Source organism: Loxodonta africana, chromosome 17, assembly GCF_030014295.1.
Source record: "Loxodonta africana isolate mLoxAfr1 chromosome 17, mLoxAfr1.hap2, whole genome shotgun sequence".
Taxonomy (NCBI): Eukaryota; Metazoa; Chordata; class Mammalia; order Proboscidea; family Elephantidae; genus Loxodonta; species Loxodonta africana.
The window spans coordinates 70,109,210-70,126,117 of record NC_087358.1 but is presented as its reverse complement, the minus strand read 5'-3'; the positions used below and the strand labels follow the sequence as shown (position 1 = coordinate 70,126,117).

Below are 16,908 nucleotides of genomic sequence, written 5' to 3'. Positions count from 1 at the left end.
AATGTGGGGTTCCTATTTCCTTTAAACATGTAATACAATTACATTTTCTTTAATATTAATTTTGCTTCCCTCTTGGAAGGAAACCTGCTTATCTGTAAATTACATTTCATATCTAATTACCATGTCAATTTGCAGATGGTTTAATAAAGAAAAACAATCACATGCCAAATTTAATCTGCATCTGTGGGGCCTTCTGTAATTTCAGTTAAGAAATTTTATTTCCATGTTTCACAAAACTTGAAATAAAGCTATATATATACTGAATATACTGAAAAACATTCTATTAATAGTTATAACAGCACAAGACTGGAATTAAGCAGATGAATGATAGGTTTTCTAGTAGGAAAATAAAGTAAAGGATAACCAGATGGAATGGTAACAGAAACCAGGTTTCTGAATTGTATAAATTTTATTCTTTATAAAATTTGTAATTAACATTGAGAACTTCCCATTTCATCTGAGTTCAAGTCAGCATTTAAGACTCAGTTTACATATTTCTTCTTCCTGGAAAATATCCTTGGAAAGATCTCTAGACCAAGAAGGTGAACTGCCTCTAGGTTTCCATAAGAACTGCATTTATTGTCATATTTACAATACTGTAGTATAATTATGACCATTATTGTTACTGGAAAAGCCTCCTTCCAGGTTTCTCTGCTTCTGCCCTTATCTCCCTCTAGTCTAGTTTCAACACTGGTAGCCAAAATGTCATTGTGTCTGATCAGGTGCCTACTCTGTTCAAAATCCTCCACTGGAAGAAAAGCTACAGTATGGCCTATAACGCCCTACATCTCTCCATAACACCATGGACCCCTGCAATTAACTACCTAACCTCATCTACAATTCTCCCCTTCCTCGCTCTGCTCCAGTCATACTGGCTTCCTTCCTGTTCATCAAATTTACCAAGTATGCTTCTGCTTCAGGGCCTTTACACTCATTGTTCCTTTTTGGAGCACTCTTCTCCCATATTCACATCCTTTGGGGTGTCTATTCAAATGTCATCCGACTGCCCTGTATAAACCAGCACTAGCTGCTCCCATCCCTACCCCTAACAGAACTCTCTATTCTGTTTCTTCAGCTTTATTTTTCTACATTACAGTTATCACTATCTGACATACTATATATTAATCTGTTCACTTGCTTTTAGTGTCTCTTTCTCTACTTGAATGTAAGGTCTACGAGAGCAAGGACTTTTTTTTCAATTCTGTATCTCGAGTACCTGGCACAGAGTAGCTGCTCCATAAATGTTTGCCAAATGACTGGATGATCTCTTTAGGTATCTTTCACCCCAAAAAGATTTTAAATGCTTAGATACTTTGTGGTTACTAGTCTTTGGAACACAGTAAGTATTGAATGAATGCTTCTTAATTACAAAGATAAAGAAAGTCAAATCTTGCACAGAAAATAAAAATGAAAGAAAGACAAGTCATCACAGAATTATATATTGGCACATTACCTGTCTGAATTCCGAATCTTTTCCCACTATAACTTGAAGACTGTAAATAACTGGATCACCTTTCATTGGCTGTAAACATTCCCACGTAATGTCACAAATATGGTCGTTTATTTTCTCTATTTTGGGTGCTGCAGGGAACAAATATAATTAAAACCCGCTCTATTTTAATCAAAACCAACAAGTCTTTAAAGCCCAGTTATAAACCTGAAATAAGCATCCGTGAATTTTTGGAATCTGCACAGAAACTGTCAGTGGTTCACTCTTATTGAAGTCTCCAGGCCACACAACCGACAGCACTACAAAAGCCAGACTGGGTAAAAGAACCGTCAAGGTTTGCACCGATTTCATTAAGCTAAAGAGTCAGTGGCCTTAAGGATGTGGCGGCTGCATGTGGCGGGTATGGAGATACGTAGGGCATTACAGGCCATACCATGGCTTTTATTCCATGTGAAATGACAAGCCGGTAGAGGATTTTGACCAGAGTAGTCACATGAAAACTTTCATGGTGCTTCTAAGACCACAGTAACTAGAATATGATTTTATAATTTAAGAAATCTCTTAGAATGAGTTGAAAATAACTCCAGCTGCTTGACTGTGTATAACTGCAATCAACAGTGGGGTACAAAGGGGTCAAAGGAGCCAAATCACAGCCATTTTCTTAAGGGTAAGAGACACTGAACCAGAGGACAGAAGAAAAAAATGGCTCATTGCGACTTAATCTACATTAGAAAGACTACTTAAGAACAGTCCTGCGAACGGAACCGCTAAACAAATGATATACCCAAGTATATGATCCAGAATATCGTACTTGGAGTCTTTGATTTGTCCTTGTATTGCAATGGATTTTAGACTTCTTGGCTAAATGCAGAGTGCAATCCTTGCCAAAAGGGTCATTTAAAAATATGAACCCCTGTGGAATTAATTTTAAAGATATATGTATTACACACATGTATATACATCTGTGTGTATAAACTTGATTCAGTTAAAAATCCAAGTTAACTAAGAATAATACTTATGTTTCTTTCAGATGACATATGACTTTGCTGTCCTTGAAATTCAGTGAATGAAACAGCAACAACTTAAAACATTTAAACAACCAGTTTGTGATTTTTATCTTTAAATAACAATAGGAGAAATAGCAAATGACCCTATTAGAAAGTCAGCCTGTCTATTCAATTTAGTATTTTTATGCGACATTGTTAAAAAGATAAAAACCATTACCTGAGTATCAATGTGCCAGATGAAAGAGCTTTTATTATTCAGTGAAACTCTCAGGAGGCAGTTTGTTTATATAATTATTTTTTTTAAATAATACAACTGTTGGACACATACTGGATACAAAGTTATAACAACAATAAACACCTTATGGAAATGCATTCAAAATTATTATAAAAGAGAATAACTTCAGGATGAGTAACTTACCTTTCAAGGCAGCTGGGACAGATTTTGGAGTAGTGAAAACATATTCTTGGGAGAGAGGACCTTCCCCAGCTTCATTACAAGCTTGAATGCAGAATTTATAGGATGTTGACTCACTGAGTCTTTGTACTTTGTATGTATGACATGGTCCTCTGTACAAGGATACAAACCTAAAGTGGAAAAAAGTCTCTATTAAATACGTTGACTACCTTATAAGAAATGTTTTTACAACTACTAAAAAAGTATAGTTGGGAACAATTTTAGGATTAATAAGTTACTCCTAAAATTCAATGCCCAGAATAAATCTAAACAAATCTATGTTTTTTTCCTCATATGATGAAAACCACAGAAACAGCAAATTCCCCAATTTAATATGTTCTACTGAAAATTTCTTGCTACATTTTGTGTTCAACCATAGTAACTTGTTCTTTCTCTGGCTTTTGGCGTACAGCTTTGTTTCATCTATATGGTTTCCATTTGCTGTCTTTTAATGTATACATTATTAGGTGCCATCAAGTCTGTTCTGACTCGTAGTGACCCTATGTACAACAGAACGAAACCCCTCAAAATTGTTGCTATGCTTGAGTCCACTGCTGCGGTCACTGTGTCAGTCTATCTTGCTGAGGGTCTTCCTCTTTTTTGCTGACCTTCTACTTTACCAAGCATGATGTCCTTCTCCAGGAACTGATCCCTCCTGATAACACATCCAATGTGTGTGAGACATAGTCTCTCCATCCTTGTTTCTAAGGAGCATTCAGGTTGTACTTCTTCCAAGACATATTTGTTTGTTCCTTTGGCAGTCCACGGTATATTCAGTATTTTTCACCAACACCACAATTCAAAGGCATCAATTTTTCTTCAGCATTCCTTACTCAACATCCTGCTTTCCCACGCATATGAGGTGATTGAAAACACCATGGCTTGGGCCAGGTGTACCTTAGTCTTCAAGGTGGACATCTTTGCTTTTGAACACTTTAAAAAGGTCTTTTAAAAGAAGTCTTTTGCAGCCAATTTGCCCAATGCAATCTGTCTTCTGATTTCTTGACTGCTGCTTCCATGAGTGTTGATTATGGATTCAAGTAAAATGAAATCCTTGACAACTTAAATTTTTTCTCTATTTATCATGATAGTCCGTTTATCATTATTGGTCCAGTTGTGAGGATTTTTGTGTTCTTTAGGTTGAAGTGTAATCCATACTGAAGGCTGTGGTCTTTGATCTTCATCAGTAAGTGCTATACAGCCTCTTTACTTTCAACAAGCAAGGCCATGTCATCTGCGTATCTCAGATGAGCCTTCCACCAAACCTGATGCCCCATTCTTCTTCACATAGTCCAGATTCTCAGATTATTTGTTCAGCATACAGATTGAGTAAGCATAGTGAAACGAAACAACCCTGACGCACACCTTTCCTGACTTTAAACCACGCAGTATCCCCTTGTCTGTTCGAAGGACTGCCTCTTGATCTATGTACAGGTTCCACATGAGCACAATTAAAAAAAAAAAAAAATTACAGGTTCCACATGAGCACAATTAAGTGTTCCGGAATTCCCATTCTTCACAATGTTATCTGTAATTTGTTAGGATCCACACAGTCAAATGCCTTTGCATACTCAATGAAACACAGTTAAACATCTTTCTGGTATTCTGTGCTTTCAGCTGGGATTCATCTGACATCAGCAATGATATCCCTGGTTCCATGTCCTCTTTTGAATTCAGCTTGAACTCCTGGCAGTGTCCTTCAATATACTGCTGCAGTCACTTTTGAATCATCTTCAGCAAAATTTTGCTAGTGTGTGATATTAATAATGTGGTTCAATAATTTCTGCATTTGGTCAGGTCACCTTTTTTAAGAATAGGCATAAATACTGATCTCTTCCAGGTGGTTGGCTAGGTAGCTGTCTTTCAAATTTTTCGGCATAGACGAGTGAGCACTTCCAGTCCTGCATCTGTTTGCTGAGACATCTCAATTGGTATATCTGTCAATTCCTGGTGCCTTGTTTTTCACCAATGCCTTCAGTGCAGCTTGGATTTCTTCCTTCAGTACCATCAGTTCCTGATCATATGCTACCTCCTGAAATGGCTGAACGCTGACCAATTCTTTTTGGTAGATTCACTCTGTGTATTCCTTCTATCTTCTTTTAACGCTTCCTGTGTCATTTAATGCAAACCCTGGTAGCATAGTGGTTAAGTGCTACGGCAGTTCAAATCCGCCAGGTGCTCCTTGGAAACCCTATGGGGCAGTTCTACTCTGTCCTATAGGGTCGCTATGAGTCGGAATTGACTCAATGGCAGTGGGTTTGGCTTTTTGGTGTCATTTAATATTTTCCCCGTAGAAACCTTCAATATTGCAACTCGAGGCTTGAATTTTTTTTTTAGTTCTTTCAGCCTGGGAAATGCTGAGCGTATTCTTTCCTTTTGGTTGTCTACCTGGAGGTCTTTGCACATGTCATTATAATACTTTGTCTTCTCAAGCCACCCTTTGAAATCTTCTATTCAGCTCTTTTACTTCATCATTTCTTCCTTTCACTTTAGCTGTTTGATGTTTAAGATCAAGTTTCAGAGTCTCTCCTGACATTCCTTTAGGTCTTTTCTTTCTTTCCTATCTCTTTAACGACTTCTTGCTCTCTTCATGTATGACATCCTTGATGTATTCCACAACTCTTCTGGTCTTCAGTCATTAGTGTTCAACCCATCAAATCTATTTTTGAGATGGTCTCTAAATTCAGGCGGAATATGCTCAAGGTAATACTTTGGTTCTAGTGGACTTGTTCTAATTTTCTTCAGTTTTCAACTTGAACTTGCATATGAGCAATTGATGGTCTGTTCCGTAACTGGTCCTTGGCCTTGTTCTGACTGATGATATCGAGCTTTTCCATTGTCTCTTTCCACAGATGTAGTCTATTTGATTTCTGTGTACTCCACCTGGCAAGGTCCATGTGTACAGCTGCCATTTATGTCGATGAAAAAAGGTATGTGCAATGAAGTCACTGGTCTGTTATGTGGTCGTTATGCTTGAGCCCACTGTTACAGGCACTGTGTCAATCCATCTCGTTGAGGGTCCTCCTCTTTTTTGTTGAACTTCTACTTTACCGAACATGATGTCCTTCTCCAGGGGCTGGCACCTCCTGATAACATATCCAATGTAGATGAGATGATTTCTTGTCATCCTGCTTCCAAAGAGCATTCTGGCTATACTTCTCTCAAGACAGATTTGTTCATTCATTCTTCTGGCAGTCCATGGTATATTCAATATTCTTTGCAAACACCATAACTTAAAGGTGTCAGCTCTTCAGTCTTCCTTTTTCACTGTCCAACTTTCACATGCATATGAGGCAAGTGAAAATACCATGCCTTGGGTCAGGCATCGCTTAGTCCTCAAAGGGCATTTGTTGTAAAGAGGTCTTCTGCAGCAGATTTGCCCAATGCAATACATCATTTGATTTCTTGACTGCTGCTTCCATGAGCGTTGATGGTGGATCCAAGTAAAATGAAATCCTTGACCACCTCAATCTTTTCTCTGTTTATAATGATGTTGCTTATTGGTCCAGTTGTGAGGATTTTGATTTATGTTGAGGTGCAATCCAGACTGAAGTCTGTAGTCTCTGATCTTCATCAGCAAGTGCTTCAAATCCTCTTCTTTGTTTCCAACTTTTGCATTCTAATCACCAGTAATTATCAATGCATCTTGATTGCATGTCTGATCAATTTCAGACTGCAGAAGTTGGTAAAAATCTTCAATTTCCTCACCTTTCGCCTTAATGGTTGGTGTGTAAATTTGATTAATGGTCGATGAATGCAATGCCATTCCTCTTCAATATGTCATTCCTGACACAGTAGACTGTGATTCAAAATGGCCAATACCAGTCCACGTCAGCCCACTCATGCCTAGGATATTGATCTTGATGTGGTCCCTTTCATTTTTGACAACTTCCAATTTTCCTAGATTCATACATTATACATTCTATGTTCTGACTATTAATGGATGCTTGCAGCTGTTTCTTTTCATTTTGAGTCATGCCACGTTAGCAAATGAAGGCCCCGAAAGCTTTACTCCATCCATGTCATTAAGGTGAACTTGAATTTGAGGACACAGCTCTTTCCCAGTTGTATCTTGAGTGCCTTCTAATTGGAGGGGCTTATCTTCTGGCACTATTCCAGACAATGTTCTGCTGTTATTCACAAGGTTTTCACTGGCCAATTTTTTCAGAAATACAGCACCAGGTCCTTCTTCCTAGTCTGTCTTAGCCTGGAAGCTTCACTGAAACCTGTGTACCATGGGTGAGCCTGCTGGTACTTGAAATACTGATGGCATAGCTTTCAGCACCATAGCAACATGCAAGCCACCACAGTACAACAAACTGACAAATTATTCAGACCTCATACTTAATTCTCATTATAAGTAATATCTAACTTACTTTATATGCACAGAATGTACCAACTACAAGGCAAACCAGAGCTATGAAATTAAGTTCCTATTTTAATCTTCCTTGCCTTTATCCGAAAAGGATTCTTAATTCCAAGGCATAAATTTAGCTGAGTTGGTGATGTTCTCAAGAGACTTATGTAGCAGTACAAGAGAACATACAACTTCCAGTAAATTATTCAACTTCAATTGTCTGATGGGAGGAGTAACATACACATTTCTCCTAATAAGTCATCCATAATTTTGAGTATTTCCAAATATTTTTGATTGCATTTTTTTTTTTTTTGGTAAATTTTTGAAAACTAGGGTATAAATAATGAATGTTTCATACAGTTCTAACAGCCTGAAAACTACAGTCAGGTTAAAAATGAAGAACTATGTAATGACCTGAAGCAACATTATTTCCAAGGAGCAGTAATTGGATGAGGCTTGTCTTTTTAATCCCTGAAATATACATGTATTTTAATGGTAGGAAAAAACCAGCAGTAAAACCACTGCTGAAAACAGTTGAACAACAACAAAGCCTGTGGTCAGGGAACAACTAAAGTAGCATTCTAACACCATCCCACAGCAACTGGATTGGTTGTGAAAAAATAAAAGGGAATGAAAGTAACTAGATATTAAATTTAAATATCATAAAAAAAGGTTCTATTTTTCACAGCCAAGGTCCATGAGCCCTATTCAAACCCTACAATAATTCTCCAGATACTAGCTAAATGTTAATTAAGCTTGAAGTTCTAGAATATAGAACATAATCTATATTTAATAGAATCTTTTATTATCTTTCAACCAAACACTAATTAAGACCTGTTTCCAGTAAGCCTTCTTGTACTATCCCAAATGCAAATACTAGGAAGGGGATGAAAAGAATTTAGTAATGGTAACACATATTAAAGACAAATGGCTATACCAAGAACCCACAGCAAGTCAACAAGCCTGCTTTTAAAGATTAGACTGCAGAGTACATAAAATTCTGCCAAGAACAAAGGCTACCATTCACAGCACAGATTTCAGGAAATAACCAATATTGTTTATTTTATGTAAGGAGCCCTGGTTGGCACTGTGGTTAAAGCATCGGGTTCCTAACTGAAAGGTCAGCAGTCCGAACCCACCAGCTGTTCTATGGGCTAAAGATGTGGTAGTCTGCTTCCATAATGATAGCAGCCTTGGAAACCCTACGGGAAGTTCTCCGTCCTACAGCCTTGGGAACCCTGTGGCACAGTTCTACTTGTCTTACAGGGTCACTATGAGCTGGAATCGATTCGACGGCAGTGGGTTTTTGATTTTGTGTAATGCTCTTACTGGTGATATGGTGCACAAAACAATTCTGTGTGGTATTTTAAATGTGTAAATATTTCTGATGGTACAAGCACCATTAATACGCTGTTACTGAATACTGGCTAAGATACAACCAGAAGTGATAATAAAAAAAGTAAACCTTGGGAAAAACTGTTACTGGTATTCTGAATCCACTGGATATGCAAACTGTTTCTCATACACTGATGAAAAGTAACATTAAACAAATTTTTAAAATTTTATTGTATTTTAAATGAAAGTTTACAGTGCAAATTAGTTTTTCATTCAAAAATTTATACACAAATTGTAATCCGTGCATAGTGTCAGCACTCTCCCCTTTCCCTTTACACCCTGGGTTTTTTGTGTCTATTTGTCCAGTTTTCCTGCCTTCTCGTCTTAGCTTTTGGGCAAGTGTTGTCCCTTTGGTCTCGTATACTTGACTGAACTAAGAAGCACGTTTCTCACATGTGTTAACTGTTTGTTTTATAGGCCTGTCTAATCTTTGGCTAAAACGGTGGACTTCTGGAGTGGCTTTGGTTCTGAGTTAGCAGAGTGTATGGGGGCCACAGTCTCAGGTATTCCTCCAGTCTCTGTCACACCAGTCAGTCTGGTCTTTTTTGTGAATTTTAATTTTGTTCTACATTTTTCTCCACTCTGTTCAGGACCCTCTATTGTGATCCCTGTCAGAGCAGTTGGTGGAAAAGTAACATTTAAAATTCTTAAAATATAAACAGCTGTGGAGAGTATGTGGCATTACTTATATGAGATACAATATGAATGAATAGCCTCAAGTTGGCATTTGAATATTGATATTACAGATATTTTGAGTAACACTGTGATTTTTTTTTTATTAACTTTTATTAAGCTTCAAGTGAACGTTTACAAATCCAATCAGTCTGTCACATACAAGTTTACATACATCTCACTCCGTACTCCCACTTGCTCTCCCCCTCTTGAGTCAGCCCTTTCAGTCTCTCCTTTCATGAGAATTTTGCCGGCTTCCCTCTCTCTCTATCCTCCCATCCCCCTCCAGACAAGAGTTGCCAACACAATCTCAAGTGTCCACCTGATATAATTAGCTCACTCTTCATCAGCGTCTCTCTCCCACCCGCTGACCAGTCCCTTTCATGTCTGATGAGTTGTCTTCGGGGATGGTTCCTGTCCTGTGCCAACAGAAGGTCTGGGGACCATGGCCGCCAGGATTCCTCTAGTCTCAGTCAGACCATTAAGTTTGGTCTTTTTATGAGAATTTGGGGTCTGCATCCCACTGATCTCCTGCTCCCTCAGGGGTCCTCTGCTGTGCTCCCTGTGAGGGCAGTCATCGATTGTGGCCGGGCACCAACTAGTTCTTCTGGTCTCAGGGTGATGTAGGTCTCTGGTTCATGTGGCCCTTTCTGTCTCCTGGGTTCTTAGCTGTCGTGTGGCCTTGGTGTCCTGCATTTTCCTTTGCTCCAGGTGCGTTGAGACCAATTGATGCATCTTAGATGGCCGCTTGTTAGCATTTAAGACCCCAGACGCCACATTTCAAAGTGGGATGCAGAATGATTTCATAATAGAATTATTTTGCCAATTGACTTAGAAGTCCCCGCAAACCATGTTCCCCAGACCCCCGCCCCTGCTCCACGGACCTTTGCAGCATTCATTTTATCCCGGAAACTTCTTTGCTTTTGGTCCAGTCCAATTGAGCCGACCTTCCATGTATTGAGTGTTGTCTTTCCCTTCACCTAAAGCAGTTCTTATCTACTGATTAATCAATAAAAAACCCTCTCCCTCCCTCCCTCCCTCCCTCCCCCCCTCGTAACCACAAAAGTATGTGTTCTTCTCAGGTTTACTATTTCTCAAGATCTTATAATAGTGGTCTTATACAATATTTGTCCTTTTGCCTCTGACTAATTTCACTCAGCATAATGCCTTCCAGGTTCCTCCATGTTATGAAATGTCTCACAGATTCGTCACTGTTCTTTATCGATGCATAGTATTCCATTGTGTGAATATACCACAGTTTATTTACCCATTCATCCGTTGATGGACACCTTGGTTGCTTCCAGCTTTTTGCTATTGTAAACAGAGCTGCGATAAACATGGGTGTGCATATATCTGTTTGTGTGAAGGCTCTTGTATCTCTAGGGTATATTCCGAGGAGTGGGATTTCTGGGTTGTGTGGTAGTTCTATTTCTAACTGTTTAAGATAACGCCAGATAGATTTCCAAAGTGGTTGTACCATTTTACATTCCCACCAGCAGTGTATAAGAGTTCCAATCTCTCCACAGCCTCTCCAACATTTATTATTTTGTGTTTTTTGGATTAATGCCAGCCTTGCTGGTGTGAGATGGAATCTCATCGTAGTTTTAATTTGCATTTCTCTAATGGCTAATGATCGAGAGCATTTTCTCATGTATCTGTTGGCTGCCTGAATATCTTCTTTAGTGAAATGTGTGTTCATATCCTTTGCCCACTTCTTGATTGGGTTGTTTGTCTTTTTGTGCTTGAGTTTTGACAGAATCATGTAGATTTTAGAGATCAGGCGCTGGTCGGAGATGTCATAGCTGAAAATTCTTTCCCGGTCTGTAGGTGGTCTTTTTAGTCTTTTGGTGAAGTCTTTAGATGAGCATAGGTGTTTGATTTTTAGGAGCTCCCAGTTATCGGGTTTCTCTTCATCATTTTTGGTAATGTTTTGTATTCTGTTTATGCCTTGTATTAGGGCTCCTAGGGTTGTCCCAATTTTTTCTTCCATGATCTTTATCGTTTTAGTCTTTATGTTTAGGTCTTTGATCCACTTGGAGTTAGTTTTTGTGCATGGTGTAAGGTATGGGTCCTGTTTCATTTTTTTGCAAATGGATATCCAGTTATGCCAGTACCATTTGTTAAAAAGGCTATCTTTTCCCCAATTAACTGACTCTGGTCCTTTGTCAAATATCAGCTGCTCATACATGGATGGATCTATATCTGGGTTCTCAATTCTGTTCCATTGGTCTATGTGCCTGTTGTTGTACCAGTACCAGGCTGTTTTGACTACTGTGGCTGTATAATAGTGTCTGAAATCAGGTAGAGTGAGGCCTCCCACTTTCTTCTTCTTTTTCAGTAATGCTTTACTTATCCAAGGCTTCTTTCCCTTCCATATGAAGTTGGTGATTTGTTTCTCCAACACATTAAAAAATGACATTGGAATTTGGATCGGAAGTGCATTGTATGTATAGATGGCTTTTGGTAGAATAGACATTTTTACTATGTTAAGTCTTCCTATCCATGAGCAAGGTATGTTTTTCCACTTAAGTAAGTCCTTTTGAATTTCTTGTAGTAGAGCTTTGTAGTTTTCTTTGTATAGGTCTTTTACATCCTTGGTAAGATTTATTCCTAAGTATCTTATCTTCTTGGGGGCTACTGTGAATGGTATTGATTTGGTTATTTCCTCTTCGGTGTTCTTTTTGTTGATGTAGAGGAATCCAAGTGATTTTTGTATGTTTATTTTATAACCTGAGACTCTGCCAAACTCTTCTATTAGTTTCAGTAGTTTTCTGGAGGATTCCTTAGGGTTTTCTGTGTATATAATCATGTCATCTGCAAATAGTGATAACTTTACTTCCTCCTTGCCAATCTGGATAGCCTTTTCTTTCTTTGTCTAGCCAAATTGCCCTGGCTAGGACTTCCAGCAGGACGTTGAATAAGAGCGGTGATAAAGGGCATCCTTGTCTGGTTCCCGTTCTCAAGGGAAATGCTTTCAGGTTCTCTCCATTTAGAGTGATATTGGCTGTTGGCTTTGCATAGATGCCCTTTATTATGTTGAGGAATTTTCCTTCAATTCCTATTTTGGTGAGAGTTTTTATCATAAATGGGTGTTGGACTTTGTCAAACGCCTTTTCTATATCAATTGATAAGATCATGTGGTTTTTGTCTTTTGTTTTATTTATATGATGAATTACATTAATGGTTTTTCTGATATTAAACCAGCCTTGCATACCTGGTATAAATCCCACTTGATCATGGTGAATTATTTTTTTGATGTGTTGTTGGATTCTATTGGCTAGAATTTTGTTGAGGATTTTTGCATCTATGTTCATGAGGGATATAGGTCTATAATTTTGTTTTTTTGTAATGTCTTTACCTGGTTTTGGTATCAGGGAGATGGTGGCTTCATAGAATGAGTTGGGTAGTATTCTGTCATTATCTATGCTTTGGAATAACACTGTGATTTTAATGCATGACTTACGCTACGGCTGCTAATCAAAAGGTCAGCAGTTCAAATCCACCAGCCACTCCTTGGAAACCCTACGGAGCAGTTCTACTCTGTCCTGTGGGGTAGCTAGCTATGAGTCAAAATTGATTTGATGGCAATGGGTTTGGTTTTTTTTTGGTATATGGCATATTATGTAAGAAATAATACATGTACGTAAAAATGTAAAAGGTGGCAGCAGAAGGTTTCCTCTCACAGAGCCTGAATAAGAGGGAGAGTATCAAAGGGACTGGATAAGGCATCACAGAATCTGAGATCTGACCATGAAGAATTGGACTGTATCCATTTGTTGTGCAGGTCCTATGACGTGGTAATGCAATAGAGTGAGACATAATCCCTGCCCTCAAGGATCTCAGAGGCCTTAAGTCAACCCAATCAATGACTGTAAAATTGCCTCCCACTGGAATATTCAAAAGTTTATTTTGTAGCCAAGATTACTAGCACAAAGAGAGTGAATGGCCTGGAGAAGACAGCCAAAAAGGACCCTGCTTAATTTTTTCTGTCTTGGCATCTCACTCACAAGTTATAAATAGGAAATCTACATTGTGTCTTCCTATTTTCTGAAAACAGCGCACTTAACTATTTCTGAAAATTTATTTACTTCTTCAGCTTATAAACATTTATATCCCTGAGACCTAAGAAACTACATTAAGAAGCAATTTAAAAAAACCTACCTTCCATTTTTATCCTCCATCTGAAGGTTGTACTGAATAGAATCTGTTGACAATGTCTTTGCAGTTCCTTCTCCCCACTTCAGCTTAAGGTTCTGGTGACTAAAGGCAACACATTCCAGACGGGGTGGGTCAGGAGGGAGGGGCTTGGTTTTTAATTTTATCATGTGGCTGAAAGGACCAGCCCCAAGGCTATTCAAGGCTTGAATTCGTATTCTAAGTGTCACAGTAAAAAAAGAAAAGAAAGAAAGAAAGAAAAGTTTGGTTCATTATTTTATTTAAAATGTTTCTTTGGTCCAGGTAAAATTTAACATGGAGGTTTTAAAGTATACCTGTACGTTGTATCTGGCTGCAAATTGTCTATAATATAGCTTGTAACCTTTCCCACCGTCAAAGGCTGTTTATCTCCAAAGTCTATACTGTAGGCAAGGATTTCTGAACCATGATCACAAGGTTTTTCCCAGCTTATTGCAAGACATGTAGAAGGTGAATAATGGGAACTTTCTATATCATCATCACTTATTTCTCGAAGACAAGTTACAATGGCAGGAACTGATGGTGGAGTCACACAGGCTACGACTTCACTGAAAGGGCCTGCACCAACAACACTCAGAGCCTACAAGTTAACAAAAACATGCCCATGAAAATGCGAATGAAACAAGACACTTCTGGACAAGTAAGTGACAGAGCACTGATCGTCTTTACCTGGACCCTGCAGTAATAGGTGGTAGCTGGTGAAAGTCCTTTTAATTCATAACTGAGACCAGGTCCACAGTAACATATCTGCATACTTCCTTCAACTCCTCCCCACTCCAAACGATATTCAGTGACATCAGTTCCGTTACTCAATGGGATCTTTAAATTAAGAAAAAGACAAAGGTATTAACTCTTGATATTGATTAATAGCTGTTAGGCAAAACTGTTCTTTGAGTATACCAAAAACTGGACTGCTTTTGAATTTTTTAAAAAACATTTAAACACAAGAATTATTTTAAGTGAGGGGAAGGAAAACACACAATACAGGGGAAGTCAGTGCAAATGGACTAAACCAAAAGCTAAGAAGTTTCCTGAATAAAACCAAACACTTTGAGGGACAGAGCAGCAGGGGCAAGGGCCTGGGAACCATGGTTTCGGGGACATCTAGGTCAACTGGCATAACAAGGTTTATTAAGAAAATGTTCTGCATCCTAAGTGGCGTCTGGGGTCTTAAAAGCTAGTGAGCGGCCATTTAAGATGCATTAATTGGTCCCAACCCACCTGGAGCAAAGGAGAATGAAGAATGCCAAAGACACAAGGAAAATATGAATCCAAGAGACAGAAAGGGCCATATAAACCAGAGACTCCATCAGCCTGAGACCAGAAGAGCTAGATGGTGCCCAGCAACTACCAATGACCACCCTAACAGGGAACACAACAGAAAGTACCTGATGAACACCCTAACAGGGAACACAACAGAAAGTACCTGATGGGGCAGGAGAAAAATGGGGTGTAGAACTCAAATTTTAGTAAAAAGACCAGACTTAATGGTCTGAGTGAGACTGGAGGGATCCCGGAAGACATGGTCCCCAGACTCTGTTAGCCCCAAACTTAAAACCATTCTTGAGGCCAACTCTTCAAAGATTAGACTGGTCTATAAAACATAAAATGATACTGATGAGGAGTGTGCTTCTTAGCTCAAGTAGATACATGAGACTAAGTGGACAGCTCCTTTCCAGAGGCAAGATGAGAAGGCAGGGGAGGCGAGGAGCTGGTTGAACGGACACGGGAAATACAGGGTGAAGAGGAGGACTGTGCTGCACGTTATAGGAAGAGTAACTAGGGTCACATAACAATGTGTGTATAAGTTTTTGTATGAGAAACTGACTTGAATTGTAACCTTTCATTTAAAGCACAATTAAAAAAAACATTTAAACACAATTAAAACTGTTCGATTTTATTATTCATTAAGACCTTGTGAATTTAAGACTGATAAAAAAATATGACAACTTTGTTCTGAATCGGAAGTAGGAATATGACAAAGAGTCACTTTAGAAAGAGCATTTTAAGGTAAATATACTTTGAAGAGAATTCTATTAAGTAATATAAAATGTTAAAATATACAACGATATTTCCTTTGTTAAACTTCAAAGCAAACTTAAAATGTAATTATCATTACTAATTATTACTATACACAATAAATACACCCAGCGATAATAAATATAAGAGATATAGTATTACAGTAATTCCTATGTTTGTTCTGAACATTAAGCTCACCAGTGGTTGAAATATCTCAGTTCTGAGACAAAGCCTTTGATAAAATACAAAGCACATCATGAATAAGAGTCTAAATACCTGCAATGCAAATATACTTTACTTACATGCTTCAAAGAGGGAAAAAGAGAACTCATTTTTTACCATATGAATTTAACTAGGATTTATTTTGGATAATACAAGAGCCAAAAATGAACAATATGTTTATTTTTTTAAATAAAATATCCTAATCATTCAAGAAAGTAAATATAAATCAATGAAAATGTTAATACCTCCCAATGGACTTGTGCACAAGCTGCAGATCTGCATGTCACTTGAGGGGGCCTGCACTGATCTGGGGGACCAGGGGCTGTAGTAATATCACATTTTTCTGAAAATGGTCCAAACTAGAAAAAAAAAAAAGCATATATAACAAGTGTTTTTATTTTTACCCTTAAATGCACAACATTCAATACTTAAAGATTCACTAATAACTAATAACAAGAGTAACTGGTCATGATGTAATTCTATAAGCATTCACAGGAAGTAAAAAAAAAAAAATTACTGATCATGGAAATGAAGGTGTGGGGAATTCTGAGGTTTCATTTACTGTACTTTCTTCTCCTGCCCCTTATTCCTTCATGAACTTGTTTTTATTAGGGTAGGGTATGAGGGAATTGGGTAAATGGCGTAAGTCGTAAGAAATTATGTGAGGACCCCAATTAACGGCATAGAGTATGGAAGGCATAAATTATATCTTATAATTTAGAATAGCTTTAAGGGTATAAAATGTATATTCTCTGGAAATACAGAACGCAAACATTTATATAAGCTGATTATATCAAATCATCACAAACCTGAAAATACAGATTAAGGATGTCAGTGTTGAAGGTACTATACTATTTTTACCTGTAAATGTAATTTTAAATTTCTTATATAAATCAAATTAATATACTTTGTTTAGTCTACCTGATGTCATCTTGTCAGCCTCACAAGGCTGCAATACAATTAATATATCAAACAAAACAAAACAAATCAAGCCAATAAAAAAACAAAACAAAACAAAACAAAACAAAACAAAACAAAGCACCTGTTGTCACTGAGCAGATTCCAACTACAGGAGGAATCAACTGGATGGCAACAGGTTTGGTGTTTCTTTTTGGTATGCTAATGTACTGCAGCCTTG

The 16,908-nt window shown here is 38.0% G+C and overlaps 1 protein-coding gene across 9 annotated transcripts in view; it reads right to left on the bottom strand.

Moving 5' to 3' along the window:
* Window positions 1-16,908, bottom strand: part of FNDC3A (fibronectin type III domain containing 3A) — a 232,976-nt gene that overhangs the window by 8,026 nt on the left and 208,042 nt on the right. For all 9 annotated transcript variants that reach the window (XM_003412622.4, XM_010592624.3, XM_064270144.1 and 6 more), the window contains 6 exons: window positions 16,016-16,129; window positions 14,199-14,348; window positions 13,826-14,109; window positions 13,497-13,709; window positions 2,876-3,042; window positions 1,454-1,581 (listed from right to left, as the gene is read on the bottom strand). In XM_003412622.4, coding sequence (XP_003412670.3) covers window positions 1,454-1,581; window positions 2,876-3,042; window positions 13,497-13,709; window positions 13,826-14,109; window positions 14,199-14,348; window positions 16,016-16,129 — 1,056 coding nt within the window. The remainder of the gene's footprint in view (window positions 1-1,453; window positions 1,582-2,875; window positions 3,043-13,496; window positions 13,710-13,825; window positions 14,110-14,198; window positions 14,349-16,015; window positions 16,130-16,908) is intronic.